At 37.5% G+C, this 25,557-nt stretch overlaps 1 protein-coding gene across 4 annotated transcripts in view; it reads left to right on the forward strand.

The window, feature by feature from the left end:
• Positions 1 to 25,557, forward strand: part of MMP16 (matrix metallopeptidase 16) — a 241,348-nt gene that overhangs the window by 156,735 nt on the left and 59,056 nt on the right. For all 4 annotated transcript variants that reach the window (XM_084621483.1, XM_084621484.1, XM_084621486.1 and 1 more), the window contains 2 exons: positions 16,824 to 16,985; positions 20,179 to 20,396. In XM_084621483.1, the coding sequence (XP_084477609.1) occupies positions 16,824 to 16,985; positions 20,179 to 20,396 (380 nt within the window). The remainder of the gene's footprint in view (positions 1 to 16,823; positions 16,986 to 20,178; positions 20,397 to 25,557) is intronic.

Consider the following 25,557-nt stretch of genomic DNA (forward strand, 5'->3'; position numbering starts at 1 on the left):
TCTTTTTTTCCATCTATCTCTTTTCTACCTTGATTGCATGTTTTCTTGTAAACATAATTCCTATTAAATAGGACAAGTTCTTAGGTAAAATCCTAAAGATAAATGTAAGCAAAAGAGAGATGAAGATGTTTATAGATCAGGACATCATGGATAAAGACTTATGCACCATGAAACTTCTAATAAAGAAACTTACATTAGAAATGCCTTTCTGGATACAATCCCATCACTAATTCACATTATCTTACATTTTTTGCCTTTTTAATTTATAGCTTTCCTCTCTTCAGCAATGTGAATTTGAATATTTTTTGTTCTCTGCCAGAAAAGAAAAGCCTCTAACTTTCAAACATAGGCTTTGTCTCTACTAGAAAAGTTGCACTGGTTTAATTAAGTTGATTTAAAATTGACCTAATTACACTGGTTCATATTCCTAATGTAGATGCACTTAAACTATTTTAAACCTTTGTTGAAATCAGTTTAATTTGCTTTGGTAAATTACATAATTTATGTAAACCACTTTAAGTGCATACACCTTGCAGATGTGCACCAGTTTAACTAGGTCAATTTTAAATTGGTCTAGTCTCCCAAGGGTAGCTTTTTAATATAAACAAGGCCTTAGAAACCTTGCTCAGGGAAACAGGGAAACCTTCCCTTCCTGTATTTTGTTAGCTGAACAGTGTTGGACAACAAGGTATAGTGCTTAAATGTCAGTTGCTGCCTGGAGACTTGTCTACATTAGCATTCCTACTGTTGGTAGCAATGATGGTAAACTGTAGGCAAAAGCTGAGCGCAGACGCCCTCAAATCTCTGCTTAGATCTATATGGTGGGTCTCAGCTCTCTTAATCTAGTCTCGCTGTGTGCAGTTCTTACCTGTGAAGAACCAGAATCTTGGAGTCAAAGTTGAATATGTGGATCTGAGGAAAAAAATTTTATCCTATTGCAGATTCACCAATACCATGACTGCAGTATAATGAAACCCTGCAGAAGTCAGTTCATCCTTCAAGATACAGCTAGGATACTGAGAAGTAGCAACAGTGAAGACTTTTTAAACAGTAACAGTAGATAAGCAATAGATGTTTTGCTAACTGTTTGCATTGAAATAGAAGGAAAATATGTTTGCAACGGGCTTGCATTAGGAGAGAACATTTGCAATCTATATGTACATAAAGTTTGTCTTATGGGAAAACCTTTGCAGGGATTAGATTATTCCTTGTTAACTCTTCAGTTCTCTGAAAAATTATTGATCTTTTGCAAACTATTAGCCACAAAAATGAGTTGCCTATGCCCATGGTTTGTAGATTCGCAAGCGAAGTCTTTTCAGACATGATGTAAATACAATGTCAAGTGAAACATACTTAGAATCTATTTAGTACATAGATTGCACACAGTCAGTTTACCCTGGGTAGTTGCTAGCAGCCAAGTGAAATTGATGAAAATCCTGATCTCTGAACTGCAGAGATCAGCTTCTAGTAAATTTCACTTAGCTGCCAGCATGGTTGACACAGTGAAGCAGATATGTGCTGCTGGAAACACAAACTAGTGGAGTTGAAAAAGAAGTCTCTTGAGGGGGCTTTCTGTCTCAGTAATGGTCATGTCATGTGCAGTGTTCAGTTATAATAAGAGCCAGGACCTCAGATTAATGGATGCTCTAAATTACAGTATCTGCACTCCTGATATTTCATATAGCTTGCTGCTCTTACTTAATTGGTCCTTTTCTATATAGGTATTTATACCATACTTTGCAGCATAGTATCTGAGCAGCTTCCAGTAATGGGTTAAGCTGTGTGTCTAACATCAGTCAAGAGTTTGTTCTCCCATCCTCTCCCCAAAGGGAGAGGTGTGCGCAATGGAGTGCTTTGCTTTGGGGTTTTGTTTTTATTATATACATACATGCACCTTGCTATATGTTTGTTAGAAAAGGCATGGTCAAAAAAATGTACCATACACTTAGAACAGAAGGTGTATATGGTGTAATGCTAGACTATTGATGATACTGTACAAATGTGAAAAACAAAACTGGCTATTACAGTAATGACATTTGATGATGATGATGCCAAGCTAATATTTCAATGAGCTGCTTACCAACAGAAAAATGACTTTGGAAGTTGCAGATGAAATGAGGGAGTTACTAGTTCTTTTCTCTTCATACCTTTCCCCAAAAATTCTCCTCTTCTTATCCTGCTGATAGTCACTATCCAATTCCGTCAAAGTTTAAACCCCTTCATGCCATGAGACAATATTTTCTGTCGCTAAAATCCAATTTTGGCAATAAATGCACCCATGAGACCTACATGATGGAAATGAAAATGCAAATCAGTCTCTCACACAGCAACTATAAGTTCTGCTGATGTACCCTCATAGAGTACAGGTTTCAGAGTAGCAGCCGTGTTAGTCTTTATCCGCAAAAAGAAAAGGAGTACTTGTGGCAGGTGCCACAAGTACTCCTTTCCTCATAGAGTAATCTATTCACAAGGTTCCTGAGTCTCCCCTTGGCTGGATTTTCCTACACATTGTGAACACAGCCTCCATTTATTCAGTGTCCAAATACCTTAAGATCTAACTTGAAATGGTGTCAGTGTCTGCTGCATAAAATTCCTCCTTGAGAACGTTACCACTGGGATATAAAGCTGTGCTTGCGAACAGAAACACCACTTCAGCCATTCAAGCAATGGAAAACTTGTTAAAAAAATTATGCTGGTCGGTTTGTGAGGACTCAGTCATTAGGCATAGGTCTGTACAGTCAGAAGAGGATCTGCCTGCTAGACTCTATTTACTGTCAGGAAGCCAGACGATGGAAAATATTAAGAGTTGGCAAGGTGTGAGCTCATTTTTATTGATTTTTTTCCCTTTCATGGAACGCTCTTCCAGCTTTGAGAAAAGTGCTTTTGTTTACATGTCATTAAAAAAAATCTGCTAAACACCAACAGTCAGCGAAGGCGAAGTCTTGTGGATGAATCTAGTACAGTATTCTAGATGTTTAGTTAGTTGGCTGCTTTTAACGTATCCCAGGGTCTGTCAATGTGCAACATCATACTCCTTGCTCCCTTCCTGGTCTAAAATGGAACATGTCAGGAATTAGATGGAACTTGTAATAATATAATTAAAGCAATAAAAAGGTAAACTGCTGTGGTCATCCCACACTAAGCATTTAGCCTTTTTAGCAGCCAAGTTGTATTTATGCGGATGCTTAATTGCCAAACAGAGATTGTCACTATCAGGGCAATGCACCAGAAAGGTAGAGAGACCTGACCCAACACTCTGAATGTTCTTTCTAGTCTCTGTGAGCAGATAACATATTTTTTCCAAATACTTCTTTGTCCCATAATTGGATGTACTATGGGGAAGAGGAGACTTCACCACCCTGCCTAGTAAAACTCTGTATTTTATTTAATCATATGCTAATACCTAGAAAAGTGGAAAGATTTATTTGGACCGTTTGGTAAATCAAAATTTTGGTTGAATCCAACCACGTTTCTATCATTTTGTTTGCTTTTCTCCAAAAATGTGTGTGACTGATTTTTGCTTGAAAAACCATTGGGGTAGGGGGTTTTATTCACGCAAATGAGACTGTTTTGAATGAATGAGCATATGTGACGTAAACAGGTGTTTTCATTAATATATTAATGATCTTACGTGGCCCTATACATACCCACAATTACGGTGTGAGAATGTAACAAGAGAAAAATGAATGTAAAATCTACTATATGCTGTTGTCATGGGCATGGCCTCTGAGCAGACTGAGCAGCCCCCCGTATTGATCTCTAGCTAGGTCTTTAAGGTGGTCTGGATGGCAAGGCCAATCACTATACTGCCTATAAATAAAGGTAGCTTGTATCATACCTTTCCCTCAGTCGTAAAGGACCTAGCTAATTTGAAATCTGGGTTCATGTACAGGACAGAGGCAAATACAGTGCCTTGGCTAAGATGAAAAAGGAAAGGAAATTATTTTAAATGTTGTAACATTTTCTATCTTTCCTCATCTGAACACATTCCTGGAGGTTTCCTCACATGACATAATCTTAAAACATTTTCTATCTTTCCTCATCTGAACACATTCCTGGAGGTTTCCTCACATGACATAATCTTAAATTAAAGATAAGTCTTTAATTCATGGAGACTCCAGGCCATCCTGTAAGGTTGGCAACCCTAATTATTAGCTAAGGAAAGCTTGTGAAAGACCCAGATAAGTTGCTAAAAAAGTTCCTCTATAATTAGAACAAACTCATAACAACCATGATCAGTTCACAAAAGACATGATACATAAATTGTTTAAAATGAATGGTTCAGGCAACTTTACTAGTAACTAAAAGATGGTTCAATCTAATGGGAGGGCACAAAAAAGGGAGAAACTATCTCTAGGAATCCCCAGATTGTTTCATCATGGGGAGAAGTGGCATTTGTTTCTGTTTGGAATGAGCATTAGGTTTAGCACCACAAACCCATAAATTCTCTGAGATCCCTGCAGGGCTTGAGCTTTCTGATTGATACCGGGTCTTGACTTTCAAGGGGCTCACCTTTCAAAAGTTCTGAGCACCTGCCTGACAATATCTAGTACTAAACCAGCAGTTTAGGAAGATCAGAGCAGGGAGATCAGAACAAGGTAGTTGAAAAACAACACTTTTCCCGCATTATTGCTGTTCCTTTCACGGTTTGCTAGTGTGCATGTTCTGAACTCCAGTTCAGATAATTGATGCTTGCACAGTACTTTTGAATATCAGGTTGTTTAGGCCCTGATCCTGCATTTTTAAAGTGAATAGGAGCTTTGCCACTGATTTAAATGAGTGTAGGATCAAGCCCTAATTTTGAAACCTAAATATCGACTTAGAAGCCAACATTTAGGCCTGACCTACACACAGATTTCGTACTAATAAAACTATTTAAGTTAGAGGCATGATTTTTACTTAAATAGTTTTATCAGTTCAACTGTAACCTATGCCTGCTTGTGTGGTGCTCTGCCACCCTCTAGTGACACCTAGACCATCTAGAGATGGATGAGTCTGCTATAGCAGTGGTTCTCAACCTTTCGAGACTACTGTACTCCTTTCAGGAGTCTGATTTGTCCTGCATACCCCAAGTTTCAACTACTTGCTTACAAAAAAAGATAAAAATGTCTCATAACACTATTACTGAAAAATTGCTTACTTTCTCATTTTTACCATATAATTATAAAATAAATTAATTGGAATATAAATATTGTACTTACATTTCAGTGTAAAGAATATAGAACAGTAAAAGGAAGTCATTGTCTGTATGCAATTTTAGTTTGTACTGACTTAGCTAGTGCTTTTTATGTAGCCTGTTATAAAACTAGGCAAATATATAGATGAGTCAGTGTACCCTCTGGAAGACCTCTGCGTACCCCCAGCGGTACGTATACCCCTGGTTGAGAACCATTGTGCTATCTTTGCTAAGAGCCATCTGGCTTTTAGCTCATGCAATAGAGACTCATACACTAAGCTTCTGAGGACCCAGGTTCGACCCTGCCCAATGGCAACTGGGGTCTTTCGGCATTACACAACCACTACTATGGACACAATTCTATTTATTTAAAGGTGTCTTATACCAGCATAGTTTATTCCCTTTCTCATATGGGAATGTGATATACTGGTTTAAGCCCCTTTATACTGGAAGATCTGCATCCACACTAAGGAGGTTGAACCACTTGAACTATATTAGCATAGTTAAAGTGATACAGCTTTTATGTATAGACATGCTCTTAGGTGCCTATTTTTCAGAATCTTAGCCTGTGTTATCCCCTTTTTTAATAGAATAATTTATGTATTACAGCATTTGTTTAAAAAAAACCTTCGTTTCATGAGCTCACATGTCTTTGGTAGGAGCAAATTTAGGATGTACATTTAACCAGCTCACACCATTCAATACATTAATAAATTATAAAACAGTGAAAACAAAAGTAATAGGTTTGTCATCCAATCTATTTTCCTAGATTTTAGAATATTATAGATATTTGTACCATTTTATTTGAAGTCAAAAGACTTAGAAAATGTATCTATTTTTCAGACTACAGTGTTTTTTAATGTTTTTTTTCTAAACACTTTGCCTGTTATGAAGCTAAATTCCAGGTTTTCCTATCTTTTGGCCAAGGGCAAAGAAAAATACAGATAATTCCATCATGACACTTTTTTAATATGAATTGAATAGGAAATTAAAGAAATATAGAACTGATGGAGGAAAAGGACTGATCATATTAAATGCCATAATATTTATTAGAGCATATTATTTTAACTTTAAAAAAATCTAGCTAATATGCAATTGGCAGTCAGATTTCATTACATAGAGTAGGTTTGAGAAACCCATGTCTGATGATTTGGGTGTTGTTTGAATTGAAGACTAACATAAGGAACAGTGGATGAAATTCAGTTCAGTGCATAGGACCAGCACAAGACTTGTGTGCATATTGAATTCCGCTTAGTTTTGGAGACTTTGGTGATCCCTTTGCCTTATACTGGTCCTCTGTGTAGGGGTGAATTTCACCCACTGTGAAGGTTGACAGCAGAAGTTTGACCTTTCTGCCAAAAATTACATATATTTCTCCATATAGTAGGATTCATTGGATATTAAATGAAAAAAGTCATCCCTTTAAAACAAGGACTGCCAGAATCTTAACATCCCAGTACTTGAGTTGGGTTGAATTCCGCTTAGTTTTGGAGACTTTGGTGATCCCTTTGCCTTATACTGGTCCTCTGTGTAGGGGTGAATTTCACCCACTGTGAAGGTTGACAGCAGAAGTTTGACCTTTCTGCCAAAAATTACATATATTTCTCCATATAGTAGGATTCATTGGATATTAAATGAAAAAAGTCATCCCTTTAAAACAAGGACTGCCAGAATCTTAACATCCCAGTACTTGAGTTGGGTGACCTAAAAACAAGACTAGATTTGTTGGCTTTGAAGTCAAAAGCTTGGTTTTAGCAGGGGCACAGGAACTCTTAAAGTTTCTTGCATGCTCCCGTAGCCTTGTATTGATGGAACTGGAAATTTGTCCATTTCATTCCCATGAGTGATATTCAAAAACAGAACAGTGCAGGACAGCAGAGAATTGAGTGGTGCATGCTCTTTTCATATGTATGTCCATATCTTCAATCCCAGCATAAATTCATTCTCAGGGCCTTCAGAATGAAGTGTAAAACTCACTTATTTGGCTTAGCATTCTCACGGCAACAACTAAAACCAACAGCAAAGAAGAGAGAAGATGGGGGAGAGTATAATTAGATACGATTGCTACAGTATTTGAAATACTTGTTGCACTGAGACTACTGCAAGAGGAGAGGTAACTTTATTTAGTTACTTAGTCATTTGTAATTTTATATGGGAGACCAGTGTGTTTCCAAGTCTTTTTTAAAGGCATGCACTTTAAAGTAATTTTGTTGAAAGGTGGGAATTCATGAAAATCTCCTTTGTTTTTTCTTGGTTCTCCCTCATAAATATGCAGACTTCTGATGAAAAAATTCAACCAGTTCTACTTTAAATCTGCAGTTTCTAAAGATATCCATTGCTATGCTGTATTGGAATAAAAGAAGTACCTTTAAAAACTATTCTTTGAAAAGATTTTATTACTAGCAGAATATAAATGGGACTTTAAAAGTTCAGTATTTACAGAGGAAGTTAGCCTCTGGACTATTTACAGCATGGTTGCAACTGATTCACAGGAAAACATATAAAATATAATGCTTTGTTGAACTAGTGATCTTCTGCATAGTGCACCTGCTAATCTTGGAAGTTTACAGTGACTGTGGATCTACGTCTCTTACAAGCACAATATACAAAAAAAATAGCATGAGTTAAACAGTAATGACCTTTGTTTGTGATGATCTATATAGTAAGCAATTTGACTCCAGATGATTGGGCTATATATGTGTGGCAGGTGGCTTATGTAGTATACATAAGCCAGAGCTGGTACTAGGAGCAGTTTGAAGGTTTGCCACCCCAATGAGGGTTCCTCGACACATTGAGACTAAGGCAAGTGCAACGCTTCCAGAGCTCCATAAATGCAGGGGGCACACAGCCACTGCTTCACCTCTGCTTTCACTCCCTCATGGCGTCAGCTCTGCTTCACCTCTCAGTTTCTGGGCAGGTTGATGTTGGTTTAGGGACCAATCTTACAAGTCCTTAGACTCTGAGTGTGCAATGACTGTGATTGTAGAGAGACAACAGGAGAAGACCTTTGCATCAGTGCTTTGGGAAAATAAAAAATGAAGAAACAAATACCACCGTGCTTGAGCTATTTACTAGGCAGCACTGGAATGCTCTGCACTGTGTAATAAATGTAAGTAACGTGGTGGCAGGAAAGAGTGGAAGGATGGTCCACACGTTAGGACACTAACCTTCCACTCAGAAGAGCCAAGTACACATGCACCTGGGAGAAGGTGAACTCCTTGCAAATGTCTACATCTTTTCATATGAAGCTTTACCAATCATACTAATGAGCTTTTCTAATAGATGCAGTCATGTGCAGAACCAACAGAACATTGGCAGACAGTTAAGAAATCACTTTAAAATATCTAGTGCATATGTGTAAAACATGTTTTTTTCCTAAACTCATATCGCTGTAACAAATCAAAAACAATCATCACTGAAAGGCACATCTGCAACATAGGAAATAATGTCTCTGCCAAATTTCTGGTATCTACTAGTGATGTGTTGGCCTGTTTTTAAAACAATAGTTATTTTTTTAATATATACATGATGGGAAAAGTGTGGGGCGGGAGTCAGTTCACTCTTGTATTTTTTTCCCAATGGCTGAAACATTTTGACTCTCACTTTCCACAAAAATTTGCTCCAAGACTAATATTGAGGCTGCCAGATTTCACTGAGAGTGGCAAAAATTTGAGTTACAAATCATTGAAAACAGTATCTTAGATTGAAAACACTTGTGAAACCTTCATGATAGGTGTTTGTCTACCTATGTTTTACCAAAATAGTTAAATAAGCAATTGAAACAGTTTTGATCTGAGATTGAAGGGAGCAGAGCATGAAGTCAGCCACAAATGAGGTTGGAAGATGCAATGTTTAGGGATTTACAAAGCCTAAATCTTCCCATACTGACCCTTGTGGAAGAAAGAAGACTTGCAAGGGATCATTCAAGATGGGAGTCCTTTTCAAGCCCCATTATGGCTACATCACAGCCATGTGAACCTGCTGCTTCTGCTTGTGCCACTCTTGTTTTATATGTAGGTCCACTCTGTGTGTGTGTGTGTATAGATAGATAGACAGACAGACAGACACATGTTTAATTTCTGAATGTTGAAAAGAGTCCAAAAGTTAATCTAATAAAGAGAGAGAACATCTGTGATATTATTGTCTGATGAAATAACCAGAAATATTAATACTGTAGATTTATAACATTTTTTTCTGGTTGCTATGTAAAAGCAAGAATCCTATTGTGAGCTTTTCAGACGCTAAACCAGCTGGAGTTCGGCAACTGTAATCTGATCATTCCATAGTGAGAATGAAGTGAACAATGAAAATTAAAGCAGTAAATATATCAAAATATAAGTTTCTGGTCAGCACACATAATATTTGCTGAAAAAGTTGCCAACCTGGGTTCACAGTGCTCTGAGTTTTAAACTTCTTCTTCAGTGTAGTAACACATTACTTGGGGTGTTGTTTGGTAAATACAGGAAATGCAGTAGAAGTCTGTTCTGTACAGATTTACTTTTCAGCACAGTGTGGATTTAATCTGAAATTATCAATGTAGGCATATGAAAAATAAGGCATTTCACTTAAAAATAGGGCTTCCTTTAGATTAGTGATCTCTTACCAGATAAGCTGCTTTTTCTGGTACTATTTTTTTTAGTTTTCAACTTCCTTTGGGTTTTAAAATAAAAAATTTGCACTAACTCCCAAAAGTGTAAAATTCCCACCCTCCCGCACCATGCAGAGGATCAATGCAAGACCTATGAACCACTTAAGTATTTAAAATAGAGTTTAGGTGGGATTTAAGTGATGTATAGTCCTTGAGCTCATCTCTATAGGGGTGACTTTCATCTACCAAAGAGAAGAGCAGGGCTAATGGTAGCTTTTTACACTAGACCAAGCCATCCTGCCAGGATAGCTCAGGAAAACTGGGGAAAGTTGAGGGCATGAAGAGAGGTTTACTGTTACTCCAAAAAGAAGTCCAGGTGATGAATTCAGGGACTGTTACACCAGCAAGCTCACTGCCTTCCTCAGCTAGTCTCTGGAGATCAGGTTGGTTAATAATCTGCTGCTCGCACATTCACAAGCTTGTTTTATCACGTGGCTTGCAAAAATAATGGCTATTGGAACAAACAAAAAAGTTAGGCCCAAATCCCACATGGTGTTGGCAACTGAGGTAATATTATGAATAGCTTTTCATTTTGTTTTTTTAATCTGGAGTTTGGTCAGTAATTGTAAAGTAAAGCAGATTTAAAGCCTAAAATGTTATATAATTTCATACAAGAATATCCATGTAAAAATAAACATTTTGTCTCAACCACTCACTTAACATGTAACTGTGTGTGTACTGTTATGAAATTGCATGTACAATTTAATTACATTATCACTAGTTATAGGAAAACTTAGAGGCCTATGTACCGTTTCTTCTCAAGGTCCTGTAGTGGTTCACAGTGAAGTCAATGGCAAAATTCCAGTCAGTTGCAGTGAGAGCACGATGGGTCTCAGAGAAAAGTGCATTGGAAGGAAAAGTGTCAGTACTGTTAATCTGGGGGGCTTTCTTACTCAGAGCAGGAATATTTCCAGTCCCTGCAATGCTGATGAATAATATTATTGCTTTGGAGGGGAGAACATGTGCTATGCAGTCTTTCTCCAACCTCCAGCAAATACTTATACAATAGTTGAGCAGTGAACATCAAGTGGACAATCAGCAAGTGGACTGAAGTACTTGCTTCCAATTGATGCATGTCAGGAGTTAAGTGATTTGGGACACTCTTCTGAGATTGGCTGAGGCTAGAAACATTTGGAAAGTGATACTTGGCCTGGAGAAGAGGAAAGAGCAGAGCTTCTGTTATCCTTTTGCACTCTCATCAGCTAGTCAGCTAGTCACAGTGACTATGTGACTCTGGAAGTGACTGTCTGCTCGCAAAAGGATGAATATGAAAGTAAAAACTGTTGCTACAGATTAGAAAAAAATGATTATATAGAGGAAAAAGAGGCCGATAACGAAGCCACTAATGAAAGTCCTATGATCTCCACTTAAGTCCTGTTTGCACTAGGGTAAAAACAATGAATCTTGACCTGGCTAAAATTCAGTTTTAAACTACTTTAGGAAATCTGTTGATAAAGTTTTATGGCAAAATGCAACATTTCTGATAATTTCCTGAAATGCATTGGGGACAACTTTTTGTTCCAGAAAGTGGAGGAAGTAACTAAAGGGGACATCCATTTAAGACTTTATTCTGACTAAAAGGGAGGAATTGCTAGCAAATATGAAGGAGGAAGGCACATTGGTGAAAGCAATCACGAAATGACAAATTTCATGATTCTAAGGAAAGGACGGAGGGAGGGCAGTAGAATAAGGACAATGTATTTCCAAAAAGCAGACTTTCACAAACTCAGAGCACTGGTAGGTAAGATCCCATGGAAAGAAAATCTAAGGGAAATTTAATTCAGGAGAGCTGGCAGTTTCTCCAGGAGACAATATTAAAGACACAAATATAAACTATCCTGATGTGAAGGAAAGACCGAAATAATAGTAAAAGGCCAATATGTATCCATTGGGAGCTCTTTAATGATCAGAAAATCAAAAAGGAATCCTACAAAAAGTGGAAACTTGGACAAATTGCTAAGGAGGAGTACAAAAGAATGACATAATCACGTAGGAAAAAAATCAGAAAAGCTAAGGCACAAAATGAGTTACATAAAAGGTATAGGGATGTAACGGGCAAGAAGTAGTTCCTTAAATACATTAGGAGTAAGAGAAAGACAAAGGAAAGGTATTGGTCCTCTCGTTAGCAAGGAAGGAGAGCTAATAACTGATGACAGCAAGAAAGCTGAGTTATTTAATGCCTATTTTGCTTCAGTCGTAACTAAAAAGTTTAATGGTGACCACATACTGAACACAATTATTATTAACAACCAGGGTGAAGGAATGCAAGCCAAAATAGGCGGGGGGGGGGGAGGGAAGCAGGTTAAATACTGTTTAGATAAGTTTGATGTATTCAAGTCAACAGAGCTTGATAAAATTCATCCTAGAGTACTTAAGGAACTAGCGGACACAATCTCAAAAACACTAGCAGTTATCTTTGCGAACTTCTGAGGATGGGTGAGGTCCCTGAGGACTGGAGAAGGGTAAACATAGTATCGATATTCAAAAAGGGGAACAGGGAGGACATGGGAAATTATAGACAAGTCAGCCTAATTTCAATACCTGAAAAGATAATGGAACAAATTATTAAACAATCAGCTTGTCAGCACCAAGAAGCTAATAGGTTTATAAGTAAGGTTAAGATTTTGTCACTGTTATTTTTTGTAAAAGTCATGAAGAGGGCACGGCAATAAACAAAAATTCACGGGAGCTCATGACCTGTCTGTGATTTTACTAAAAATAATTGGTGGCGAGGGTGGGTGGGGGTGGGGAATGTCATCTGGAGCCCCATGGGTGGGGACTGACAGCTCGAACCCCAATGCCTTTGTGGGGGGCACAGCCCCAGTTCCAGCCATGGGGGGAGCGGGGTACAGCCCCAGGTCCGGCCACAGCTGAAGCTGTGTGGAAAGGGTGCACAGCTCAGGCTCCAGCCACAACTGCAGCCACGGGACAGGGGCACACAGTCCCATCTACAGCCCTGGTGGCAGCTGTGGGGGTGGGGGAAGGATGACAGTGCACAGCCCCGGCTCCAGTCCTGGCTTCAGTCACTGGCAGCTGAAGCCAAAGAAATCCCAGAAGTCCGTTAAAGTCACAGTATCTGTGACTGCCGTGACCTGCATGACTAAATCGTATCCTTAGTTATAAGCAACATCCTGCATGGACTTGTCAAGAACAAATCATGCCAAACCAACCTAATTCCCTTCTTTGCCTAACCTGCTGGGTACCGGGGAAGCTATAGCTGTGATATATCTTGATTTTAATAAGGCTTTTGACACAGTCCTACATGACATTCTCATAAGCTAACTAGGTGAATGGGGTCTAGATGAAATTACTGTAAGGTGAGTGCAGAACTGGTTGAAAGACCATACTCAAAGTGTAATTATCAATGGTTTGCTGTCAAACTGGGAGGGCATATCCAGTGAGGTCTTGCAGGGATCATCCTGAGTCCAGAACTATTCAATATTTTCATTAATGACTTGGATAATGGAGTGGGAACTATGCAGATAACACCAAGCTGGGAGGGTTTGTAAGCACTTTGAAGGACAGGATTAGCCTGGCCTTGACAAATTGGAGAATTGGTTTGAATTCAACAGAATCAGTAAAGAGAAGTGCAAAGTACTTCATGTAGGAAGGAAAAATCACCTGTACAACTAGAAGGGGGAAATAACTGGCTAGTTATTATTATATTATTACTATATTATTATACTATATATTACTATATTATTATAGTTATTATTATTGTAACTTGGTAGATTAACAAGATTCAGGAGGTAATTGTCCCACACTACTTGGCACTTATGAGGCCTCAGCTCAAGTACTGTGTCCAATTCTGAGTGCCACACTTTGGGAAAGATGTGGACAAAGTGAAGGGAGTCCAACGGAAAGCAACAAAAATGATCAACGGTTTTAGAAAACCTGACCTTTGAGGAAAGGTTAAAAAAACTGGCATGTTTAGTCTCAGGAAAAAAAAACCCTGAAGATTAAGTGTTTTTATAAAGAGGATGGTGATCAGTTGTTCCCCAGAGCAAGAGAGCCAGAGTAAATACCTTCATGATATATGGAGCTATTATAGAATCACAAAATCATAGAAATATACGTCTGAAAGGGCTCTCAAGAAGTCATCTAGTCCAGCCCCCTGAGCTGTGGAAGGACCAAGTAAACCTAGACCATCCCCGACGGGTTTATTCAAGTTGTTTTTATAAACTTTCAAAGATGGGGCTCCCACAACCTCCTCGGGAAACCTATTCCAGAGCTTAACTACCATTGTAGTAAGAAAGCTTTTCTTAAATCTCCTTTGCTGCAGATTGAGTCCATTGCTTCTTGTCCTATCGACTCAATCTGCAGCAAAGGAGATTTAAGAAAAGCTTTCTTACTACAATGGTAGTTAAGCTCTGGAATAGGTTTCCCGAGGAGGTTGTGGGAGCCCCATCTTTGAAAGTTTATAAAAACAACTTGAATAAACCCGTCGGGGATGGTCTGGGTTTACTTGGTCCTTCCACAGCTCAGGGGGCTGGACTAGATGACTTCTTGAGAGCCCTTTCAGACGTATATTTCTATGATTTTGTGATTCTATAATAGCTCCATATATCATGAAGGTATTTAGCGTTAAGTGTTCATATTGTCATGGGTACTCAGGATAAGGTTTATTTTTTACGTGGCAGCAGTAGACAATATTTGAAAAACTGAAAGTGCTATCAACTTGATACTTAGAAATATTTCTTATTCATTCTAATTTGTGTGCATGTGTGTGGTTGGGGTTTTTTGTTTGTCTGTCTGTTTTTCTGTTTTTGCGATGTTGTTTTGAAAACCAGTATTGCATCTTGATTGGATTTCTTTGTAGAGATTCAGTATCTTTCTGATTTCCTTTTCCTTTGGCAGAAGAGAAAAGAAAGGTGGGGGGACGGGGACAGAGAAGAGCATTTTCCTTGGTATCACTCTTACTCCCCCATCCCTGTCCCTGAAGAAGACCTTTCACCAATTCCATTGTGTGGTTGTTCTTTGCTGCAGTGTACCCCTCATTGCCTTCAGACTAGTCAGAAAGATAATGCTAACAGGTTCAGCAATAACATTCTTTCCCCCTCCATGATGTGAAACCCTTTCCTGTTAAAGAGGATTCCAAGAATAGCAGCTGGTATGACAGACTCTTGAAACCTGGAAATTTAGGAGGCAGTGTGGAATCACAGGTCTCTTTAGATGGAAAGCCACTAAGTTTGGGGACTAACCCCCCAGCAATGTTTTGGGCAGGTGGCACAGACAAACTAAAAGGAACTTGTACTATTATTATTTTTTGCAGTGTAGTTGTAGCCAGGGTGGTCCCAGGATATTAGTGAGAGAAGGCAGGTGAGGTCATATTTTTTATTGAACCAACTTCAGTTGGTGAGAGAGACAAATTTCTGAGCTACACTGAGTTGCTCAAAAGCTTGTCCCTTTCACCAACAAAAGTTGGTCCAATAAAATATATTACCTCTCTCACCTTGTCTCTCTGTTATTTATCATTTACATTGCAGTAGCATCTGGAAGATCTAGGCATTATACAAATATATGGAGAATCAGGGACCAGCTCCAAAGATCTTACACTCTGTGACAAGTGCTGACTCTGAGTATTTCCTTTCCCCTACCTGGTACTAGCTTGTCTAGGGACAATATGGCTCTTACATCTCACATTTACTCTGGCTCTCTTGGTGGTGGTGTTGCTACAAGAAGCCAGATACTAGGGACACTTTACACTACTACTTTACACAAGTAGTCTCATTGATTTCAATGGGTCTATTTGCATGAAGTTTGCAGAATTAGGGCTTAAGTCTCTATTTTAAAAAGAAAGCTCATGAAGAAACACAGAGTAATTTTTTGAGTGGATGGGGGATTGGAGGGGGGGGGGAAAGATGATTAAACAATAAGCAATGTATAGTCCTGATACTGCAATGTACTTTGTGGTGGAATTGCAGAATTAGGGCCCATATTTGTAGTTTTCAGCAAGGCTGCAATACTGGCAGAGATCGGCATTTCTAATTATTCCCAGCTCTTTGCAATAAAAATGGAACGTTGCTATGCAGAGGGAAAAACTTTAAGAAGTGAAATCAGTTCACACATCTCTAATTTCTTTTGTGGATTTTCAAAAATGCACAAACAAAACGTGAGCTTGCCCTGTTTGTTTTCTAGTAAATAACACTGTCTGAGTTAATCAAGGGGTGATATGCAACAAATCAATTAACTGATTTTAATCTTTTCTTTTTACTAAGTGAAAATACTGCATATAATTGTATTATTGAGACCTACCTAAAATAAAAAGCTCTAATTATTATATAACCACTTACTTCTGTAAACAGATCACACAGTGAGGAATCTATTAATACCCCACTGTAAAATATATACATAGAGGTAGCATCCTGGTTTGAGAGAGATAATGGGACACCCACCTCTTTCTTTATCTTCCTAATGATTTAACTTAGGATGATTCAGAAATGGACACCCATGTTCAGGTCATCAGCAGGGGTCCAACTGTAAGCAGTTGGGAGACTAAAATTCTCTGCAGGACTTATCCTAAGTAGGTAGTGTACAGTTTATGAAGTTTACCACTTATGGCAGCAATATTCTCCTTTTGAGCTCAAGCCTACTTCCCGATGCAAATGCTTTTATTCAGTCTCATTATAAGATTCAATTAGAATTTGAAATAGCATGCAAGCTAGCCATGACTATCAAGACTTGTGTACAGTAATATGTTTTTGCACTGTGTACTCTTTACAAGGCTATTTGAACAAAGATTAATACAGTCATTTGAATCCATAAAATGATCACCACATCTCTTTCATCACACAGTGATAATAATTCTTCACTTGTTTAAAAGAAAAAAGTCCACTACGGTTCTACAGTTTCCCTTATGTTTCATTTTCATATGTTGGCTCTTGATTTTTGTTGTAAAATCTGAACCCACTAAAATGTCATTCAGTGTCCAGGATTCTGTATTTGTATTACTTTATTGTTCATATTATTCTAAAGCATTTCCTCTTTTTGTTTCCATAGGAAATGATCTATTTTTAGTTGCAGTGCATGAACTGGGGCATGCTCTAGGCTTGGAGCATTCCAATGACCCTACTGCAATCATGGCTCCATTTTACCAGTATATGGAAACAGACAACTTCAAACTACCTAGTGATGATTTACAGGGCATTCAGAAGATATATGGTATGTCATTTTTTGTTACACATATTAAATAGTTTGCTTAAGAACATATTTGAGGACAAATTATATATATATACGACACACTCTGTCAGCTGTAGTCCAGAGGCCTTGATTTCTTGTTGTGAGAAAGCCATGGATTTTGATGAAGCTCTCTTATTTAGTCCCACACTATTCACAGTTTGCCTTTCAATCTGCACTCCACTGGAATGATAATCTTAAATATTTAAACTGCTAGTGAAGAATATCTATAAAGGGATCCCAAACTATTAAAATATTAAGAAACGCAGGCCTTAACCATAACCTACTCATTTCCAAAGTGCTCTGTGGCACCAGCTTATATAACTGGAGGATTGGTTGGTTCTCAATATATCAGTTATAAAAATGTGCAGTTCCCTTGGTAAAGCAGTTTTGTGGTCCCACCGCCCCCCATTCTTATTGCAATAAATATAGCAAATTTATTTCAAAAGCTTGTTATTAACAACCCAAGGTTTTGCACAACATGGCATAGCTGGGGTGGGGAGGAGAGGGAAAATCCTGCTCTTTAAAATATATATCAGATTTGGCTATTGTGGCCTAAAATGAAAGAAACATCCACTGTAAATAATTTCTCATTTTATTGTATTCAGTCAAAGAAAGAAACATAATTGGAAAGAAAAAAAAGCAGTTTACTCATTGCAGGTTTAAGGTAACACAGGACTCTCTCTGACATTTCCACAGGCAACTTTTGTAGTACATAAGTTTTAAAAAGCTTGACATACACAGTTAACCATTAAAGAATCTGCTTTGCTAAATTAATGGAGCATTTACATTTACATTCTTATAGTGAAAAATCTGTTCTATCTGTATGTTAATGCTAAGTGACTGGTAGATATCATTTGCATGTGCAAACGATGTCATTTAAGTTCACTAATTTGTTTTGCATTCATTACTTTTCCAATTTAAATGTCTAAGTGGTAAGTGTTCTCTCTGGGTTAAACTGACTTTTAACAAGGTCACATTTCTTGCTGATCTTTTGCTGTTAGGAAAGCCGGATGAGTTCGTAAAGAATAATGGTGCACCTCTGATTAGAAACCAAATACATCTATGCTAAATATTATATTAAGTGATGTTATACTCTGGATGTTCCAGAAAGGGAACAAAGTGATTGGCTTGTTAAAATTTATTGTATATGGTTAACCGAAAAAAAGAGGTTGTTTTTCATGAACTCATAAGTTGGTAGTCTAGACAAGGACATTTTGCCCATATACTAAATAATAAGCTCTAACAGCTGTATGCTGACTTTATTGCTCCTGGGAAGTGATGCCTGACAGCACTACCAAATTGCATGTGGAAACTTTGGTTTGGATTTAGAATCATTCAAATATTATCCATTGCAAATTAATTTCTTTGCTGCCTGTACTAAAATCAAAAGGTGATTTGGACTGAATGTCTGAAAAAAATGTTACCCCTATGAAAGTAAATATGTTGAGCTACACTATTCATCACAGCCTAATTAACTGTAAATTATGAATGTCATGCTCCTTAAAATTATGAAGGAAATGTCTTATTAAATTTCACTGATGGTAGTTTGGGTTACCTTAAATATTCAATCAGTAAACATTTATCCTAGTTAATTTACTTTCTTTGATCAAGTACTGGACATTCAGATTTCATTTATGTTAGATTTAATTTTGTCTCAGGTTGCAAAGATGCTCCTTAACCTACTGTCATGCAGATGAATTAAAGCAGACTGTTTTGTCATGTACAAATAGACACTGCAGTTAAACTGATCTAGATAGATAGCTACACAGAATGGGCAGTCTTAAAAAGTGTGTCCTACTTCCAGAGATATTACTGGTCCTACAGAGATGTCATATATTTAAAATGGAAAATATCACTAGACCCAATAATATCTCTAGACCTGGAATGAAGTTTCTTAGGCTGCCCATTACACATAAGGGTTTTTAACAGCATGAACCTAGAATGACCGTATTACTTACAAATAGTAAAACTAAGAATGGACTAATCAGATCATCCTAAATGAGTGCCATTAAAAGCTTTGTATTGCACCACATCATGATTTATTCAGTGTAAGTCAAATAGTTTATAGCACAGATATTTTAGAAATGTTACACAGAGGGTTTTTATTGTTATTATTTTGCACTATTTTTAAGTTTGGACAACCTTTTCAATCCATTTGCCCGTAAAATCAAATGTCAGGGTTGCCATGAGTCTAACTTTACAGGATTCATAGGGAAAAATATTAACAATTAATTTCAAACATTTCTTTAAAAAAATCTAAATATGCATTCTATATACATAAATGCCCAACATTTAAAGCCCAATCTCAAGACCTTCCACGGCTAGAAAGGTGCTTTGTGCCCCAACAGGAGATGGGAAAATATCCTTTCCTGTGACCTTCTCTTTGTATCCCTGATGGTTCAAGCCTATCACTAGTTCAGAACTCAGTTTTACCTGGCTGGAAACTTAGGTCAGTATAGTTGGAGGGGTCGGGAGAGAAATTCCACCTCTGCGGTTAAGAAGGAAATATTTTTGAGTCTGGTTGGTTTATAAAACAAAAAGGCAGCTACAGAAGCAGCTCAGAAGCATTGAATATTAGAATTAGTTCAAGAAAAGATAGATTAGTGAGAAGACAGCAGGTTAATTTGTCAAAGGTGCATAATAAATGCAATTTATCACATGCCTGTATCATTAATCACATAACCACGACATGTGCTGTGTGTGTGGATGGATGGATGGATGGATGTAGGTATTAGAATGTTCAAAAACATGGGTTGATGGTAGAATTATTAAATGCATTTGTCAGGACAAATTTCCCACATTTTACACAACCAATGAAAGTTTTGTTCTCACCAAAACAGTTCTATACACTGTTGTTCAAGCACAAACCGTTTACCATGTGTAATCTTAAATTGTGGTGGATTTTGTGATCTGAAAGCTTGTTGGGGAATAAAGGAGGAAGGTATCAGAATTCCAGCAGTCATTTTTTTCTTCATAAGTACGTTGACTTTATGGATCCAAAGCACACGTTGTTATACTCTATCTTCACAGATCAGAATTTGGAAAAGAGCATATTACACCAGCTAAGCCATTCCTCTGCCAATGCAGGAGTATTCTTTGGGGTATATTTTTGTAGGGCTGTCTGCAGTCCAATTTACAGTGATCTAAACAATGTCCTGCTGCTGACATTTTTAAGGTCCACCTGACAAGATCCCACCACCAACAAGACCTCTGCCAACAGTGCCCCCGCATCGTTCTGTCCCTCCAGCAGACCCTCGGAAGAATGACAGGCAGCCTAAACCACCTCGGCCGCCCACTGCTGACAAACCTTCCTATCCTGGAGCCAAACCAAACATCTGTGATGGGAACTTCAACACTCTAGCTATTCTTCGCAGGGAAATGTTTGTTTTCAAGGTAGGACACTGTGAATTTTTTAGTGTTACATCAAGTGTCTGCATTTCTAATTTTTTCAGGAAACAAGCTTTCATTCATCATGACTCCACTTTCCCAGCCTTCTCACAGTTAGAAAGTTCAAGAAAAGAAACTAAAGAATAAACATACAAATGGCTTAAATGTCTAGCAGAGCATTGCTGTAATGTTCTATTTTTGGAATACATTCATGTCAGCAGAAGCTATAATGCCTCGAAATTTAAGGGTAAGTAAATGCAGCATCTTATGCACAGATTAAAAATACTGCATAATTCAAGGCATGAATAGAAGCTGATAGGAATGATTTTGTTGGGAACTTAGCCACTTCCAGTCACATTGCAGTTATTGTGTCTTCAGCACACACTTCTTTACAAGGACCTTGTAATTTAACTTTATAATTAGATCAGTCATTTATAAGGGATGTTTGTCATAGTGTAAAAAGAAAAGGAGTACTAGTGGCACCTTAGAGATTAACCAATTTATTTGAGCATAAGCTTTCGTGAGCTACAGCTCACTTCATGTAGCTCACGAAAGCTTATGATCAAATAAATTGGTTAATCTCTAAGGTGCCACTAGTACTCCTTTTCTTTTTGCGAATACAGACTAACATGGCTGCTACTCTGAAACCTGTCATAGTGTAGTGGTTCCTTTGATACATGTTTGAGTAAAGGTCTTTGCTATAAGAACTTCCTTGCAGATGTTTTGTTGTTTATTTCAATTCATGATTTTGTCTGGAGCTGCGTATATATGGTGCATCTCTCACCAACTGGACTAGCCTTTTCATGGAGCGGCTTCACTAAAGGTTCAAAGACGACAAATCTAAGCAAAGCCATTTGTTAGAAGAATGATCTAGCAGAGCACCTTGTATAATTTCCAAATTGCACTGCAGGCTACAGAAATAACAGAATCATTATTCAGTCTTTTAAGTAAATTAATTTGCTGACAGTTATTGTTGTGCAAATTGCCAGCAATAAGCGATAGGTAGTGTTAATGTAGTATATTATCTTGGAATCTACAGAGATGTCCTAAATTTGGCTGAACAATGGACTAGGTGAGATTTTTGTTTTGTAAATATATGTTATGACTCTTCTTGATTTCAAAATTATACCTAGTGAGAACAGGCGTTTTCCTCCATGAAGTTTTTCTGCCAAGCCCTAGGGGAAAACATTAGCAACAGGATTAATTTGTCCTATCAGATTGACCTTCTGGTCCACAAATCCAATATTTTACCATAGCTTTTGTCTGCTTTTCTTCTGTGCCCTGTCTTTGCAGAGATTGATAGAATACTCAACACATTTTCCCCTTATATACCTTCTCCAAAGAACCTTTTATCAGTATTCAACAGCCCTTGAATTGCTTTAAGACTTCTTTAAAAATAATTTACTTATATGCTGATTATTTTATGTTAGTTCATTCAGATTATTGGGTTCTCTTCACAAGCAAAGGGCAAGAAATGAATTATTTTTCCATAAAAGACTGAGGATTTTGTCAGTCCTTCTGAAAAAAGGAAATAACCTATCATTTGAATATTTGGCTTCTCTTCAAACATTGTGTGCCTTTCTTTTGGAAGTGCTATACCATCAATCTTTGTGAATAAAACGAAAAGGTTAAGGAAGAATCTAATTTTCTGAAATACATTAAACAGGATATTAAAATACCTACTTCATCTCATATCATCCATCTCAAGAACAACAGAACGTACTCTCATTTATTGAGGACATGTGTCAATAAATACTGACTTGATCTACCACTAATACAGAATTGCCTGTCTAGCTAAGCCTGTACTTCCAGACAAATAGATTCAACGTAATCCCTAACTACTTTTTTCCTTTATATGTGAAAATAAAAGTTGTAGCAGTTAAGAGAAAATCATTTCAATTCAGTTTCATATACTAACTTAAAATCTTGTATTTACCATACATTATGAACTCAACTCATCATCATCATCAACGCAAAGATGGTTTTATGTTTCAGTAATAAGCAGATTTCTATTCACGTTACTGCGCCTCAGTGACAAAACATGATTAAAGCTCATTCCAACAATTCTAATAACCAGCAGAGTACATAGGTTCATATTTGAGGCCTGACTTTCCACAATGTATATGCAATTTTTACCTGCACAATGACAGGTGTAATATGCATAATTGTGCTTGCAAATTGCCAGTTAATAATTATCCAGTTGATCACTGGCAAACTAAAATACGCATTTTTTTTGTGTACTCTCAGAATTGCTTATACAAATTGGATACACAGTTGCAGAACTTGAACACTTCTGAAAATTTGGCTTGATTGTTAGAAAGTTAAAAGTAGAACTGAGATGTAAAAGGAAACAGTCTGAGATTCACAGTGTATTCACAGTTTCATAGGAAACTACAAGCAATATTAATTTCAAGGAAACTTATTTTTTTTTAGTTCAGCTACTAGGATGTATTCAAGGGCATCAGAGTTTTTGTTCAAATTCATGATCTTTGTTTGCAATTTTTAAGACCATCTTAAAAACATCAGTTTCTAATTGGATATTTCCAGAGTGAAAGTTAATAAAACTATTTTTAAGAGAAAAGTACAATATAAAGATTTTTTTCTCACCCCTTTTTATTGAGTTTTATCATTACTTTTACAATATAACCATTCTGCCAACTAACAGTATTTGATAGATTTGTAAAGTTTTTAAAAGATGATTTCAAATAAGAGGAAGAGCTGCCCCTGCTCTGGCTCGAACTATAAACACAAGAGCACAGCAGCTCACTTGTTTAAGACTTCCCACAGATCAGCAAATGTACTTAATTTTGTGGATGAACCTTTTTAGTAACAATGTTTAGATTTCTGGGGAGAGCAAATTACCATTCTTCAAATACACTACAATTAGAGCCACATAAATGTATAGTTCCACAAGGAAATCTCCTCAAAACACTAGGGAATCCCCTTGCCCTTAGAACACCCCTGCCAGTTCTGATGCATGGGGGAGAAGTTTGCTATCGAGAAAAAAGGAAAAACATGTTTTAGTTAAAGGAAGCATAGGAATAACATTTATAGTTGGCTTGAAATGTGCAGGAGATCAGACTACGTGATCACAATGGTCTCTTCTGACCTTAAAGTCTATGAGTCTATAGATGACATTTGCATTAAGTAGTTTCTTCATATGGACAAAGTCGATTTCTAACTTGTGGGAGTTGCTTAATCATTCTTGAAGAGCTACAAACAACAAATGGGATAGCAGAATTTTGAGCACCAACAGTTTTTATCCAGAAGCTCCTCTTAGACCCCACAATTATGCTGAATAGGATGAGTGTTTAGCTTTCACTCTTATTTTCAGTGTTTTATTTCAGCTAATTTTCCCTCCCTATTTAGTTATGCCTCCCACAGGGATGTAGCAAATGGCTGAAAAACAAAAGAAAACAAACTGGTACTTCTCTCATGGGGAAGCTGTGCCACTTGTCACACCATTGTCCCTCTGCCTTTAATGCAGAATCTCTCTGTCACTGTGTGTAGCACTCTGTATCTGCATTTCACAGTCTCATCTGCTCCTCAGTCTCAGCAGAAAGAATCCTCTGACAGTCAGCACATCTGGGGCTATCTGCTTCATTGAAAGGAACTTCATTTTCTCAAATCATTTGGCAAGATCCATTATTGCAGGTGGTTATTTTATAAATGTCCTTTACTTCCCCTGTTTTATATCATTCATTCTGCTTTTTTAGTCTTCTGAAGCAGAGAGCCAGAGTTTAAAGCTAGTCCAGTATTTCCGATCTGTGGGATCAATGATGATCAATCACTTCAGACAAACTATTTCATAGTTAAAAAACGTTTAAGAGGACAGATCTGTCCTGGTCTTGAAAGAGCTGTACCATTTCATTGCTTCTTAGGGATTCCAGATGGAGCCATCCCAGTCATTTTTTCTAACTATTGATCAGGGGAATTTCACAGCTTTTGATTAATTCAACACCATGGTTATTCCTTACCAACAAGAGTGCCTACCAGCTCTGCCGCCATCATCCTCATCCTCATCATCAGTAGTGTGCTCACTGGCCTCTTCTCAGTTTCATGAGTTTTCACAAAATCCCTGGCTTTTGTAGCAGCTCAATCTGGAAATAGGTGGTTGTGGTTACCAGGAAAGGGCACACTAGGGTTACACTTATATTTTTGGACTTTGTCCTGCAAAGCATATAGGGGACATAGTCCTCTCCCCATCACTATGTGACAATGTTAAAGAATGGCAGAAGAAGCTGCAGAAAGTTCTGGAAAAGGAACTTGATCAGAATAAGGACCACACTATTATTTGTAATGCTATTCTGCCTCTCTCTGCTTCACTTCAGAACTTCTGGCTAGACAATTCTCCAGCCCTTTCTGCCTCACTTAATAAAACAGCTTTAAAGAAACAGTAAAATTATCCTTACATACTCCTACCTACTATAATAGTACCAGGTTCCTTGAGAGAATCTGTAGTAAGTGGTTAAAAATTCTGCTATTCCATTTGTTGCTTGTGTCCATTCAAGTGCAAGATAGGTGTAAATCCATTTAATTAGGGAGGGAGAGAAATATCATCTACTCCTAAGAAACATATCTTCTGAAATTTTGATGTGGTGGATGGTAGAAGATGGATTTTAGGCTGGACTAAATGGGCTGTGTTTTATGATCTTATAATGCCTCCTTCACAACTTGTAGAAATATGTTTTCTGACTCTTCACATCCAGAGAAACATTGAAAAAAAGCATTTATAAAGTACAAACAATATTGTGATTGGTTTTCTGGTAATTAAGTGGTAGCTGTCATTACCCCTTGACATTAGTCTAGACCACAGTTGTATTCACATGAAACTATATGGATATAATTAAAATTCCATTTCAGAGTTGTGTATTTACATAGAGTACCCTATTAAACACAGATAAATAAAAAGAAAATCTGTCTTCCAATCTGTGGCTAACAAGTGAGGAATTCTGAAAGAAATCCGCCATGCATTATATATAGCCTTTGGTATTTTTGGGTAGTAACAGGAAAGAAAAGAGTATATGGGTGGGGAAACTAATATTAAACAGAAGAGACAAAGAAACAACAGCAATAAGAGAGTGAACCTGACTGTATGTGAGAGTGGAGATTTTTACAAAGGTCTCCAGGGTTGCCTGTGTAACTCTTTTGTGTCACATGGCATTGT

The sequence above is a fragment of the Lepidochelys olivacea genome, assembly GCF_965140295.1.
Source record: "Lepidochelys olivacea isolate rLepOli2 genome assembly, chromosome: 2".
NCBI lineage: Eukaryota > Metazoa > Chordata > Testudines > Cheloniidae > Lepidochelys > Lepidochelys olivacea.